We start from the raw sequence: 938 nt of genomic DNA, 5'->3' as shown, positions 1-938 counted from the left end.
TGAGGAATTCAAAGTAATGACAACAACACTGTCGGAGCGTCCGCATGATACAAGCCTTCCGTGATCGCCCATGCGCCCCCACCCCTCCTGCACGCAGTTGCTAGTAGCCAAGGAGAACACGGAGGATTAAAAAAACATGATGGACTCTTTAGAAGAGATCCTTATCTTCACTTCACCGGACGCCCGATCTTTTGAACACAGTCACGCTGGGAGATCCAGAGAGAGTTGTGTGGAGCTGATTGTCTTAATTAGCTTTGTAGCAACGCACCTGGCAACGGGCTGAATGTAACGGACGTTCCTTAATATCAAAAAGTTCTGCACTAAAGCTTTAATAACTGAACTGCACCTTTCTACAGAGAAAGCATATAGTAAACTGTGTGTACTGAATGTTGTGTGTATGTTTGCGTTTATATAATAACGTGTTTTTATCTGTTTGGTGAGACCAAAGAGGATTTTCCGGCCTTGGCTGTACAATAAAGTTCTATTCTATATCAAAAAGACAAAAAATCCGTAGCTGCTAACTTTGATAATATGGAGGAGAAAAATGAAATCAATCACTTATTTAATGATGGAAAGTGTGAAAATGTATTCTGTATTTCAAAATGTGATGAAATGCAGGAGCTTGACATGACTAATGAAGACAATATGAAGTTTTAGGAGGTTTAAACCCTCAGTTTTTCATTTATTTTAAGTTAAGATAAGTTTAAACGTACATATAATAACAGTACTGCAACTTAAACTGTGTTTATCGTGATGTTGCTATTTTTCAGTTCCTTGAAAACGGAGGCCAATATTGAAGCCATGAAGTCTATCCCCACTGAGAGACTCATGATAGAAACAGGTGGGTTGCAGCCAGTTTACTGGGATTGATATGTGAAAAATATGGCCATTGAATAGTAATAATAAAAATAATAATACATTTTATTTGTAATGCACTT

The 938-nt window shown here is 37.8% G+C and overlaps 1 protein-coding gene across 1 annotated transcript in view; it reads left to right on the top strand.

The window, feature by feature from the left end:
- The window catches only part of tatdn1 (TatD DNase domain containing 1), a 15362-nt gene that overhangs the window by 9875 nt on the left and 4549 nt on the right, over nt 1-938 (top strand). Inside the window, exon 10 of the mRNA XM_032520443.1 lies at nt 771-841. Coding sequence (XP_032376334.1) covers nt 771-841 — 71 coding nt within the window. The remainder of the gene's footprint in view (nt 1-770; nt 842-938) is intronic.

This window comes from Etheostoma spectabile, chromosome 7 (assembly GCF_008692095.1).
Source record: "Etheostoma spectabile isolate EspeVRDwgs_2016 chromosome 7, UIUC_Espe_1.0, whole genome shotgun sequence".
Lineage (NCBI taxonomy): Eukaryota > Metazoa > Chordata > Actinopteri > Perciformes > Percidae > Etheostoma > Etheostoma spectabile.
The sequence above is the reverse complement of the archived record's forward strand: the minus strand, read 5'-3'. Positions and strand labels throughout refer to the sequence as shown.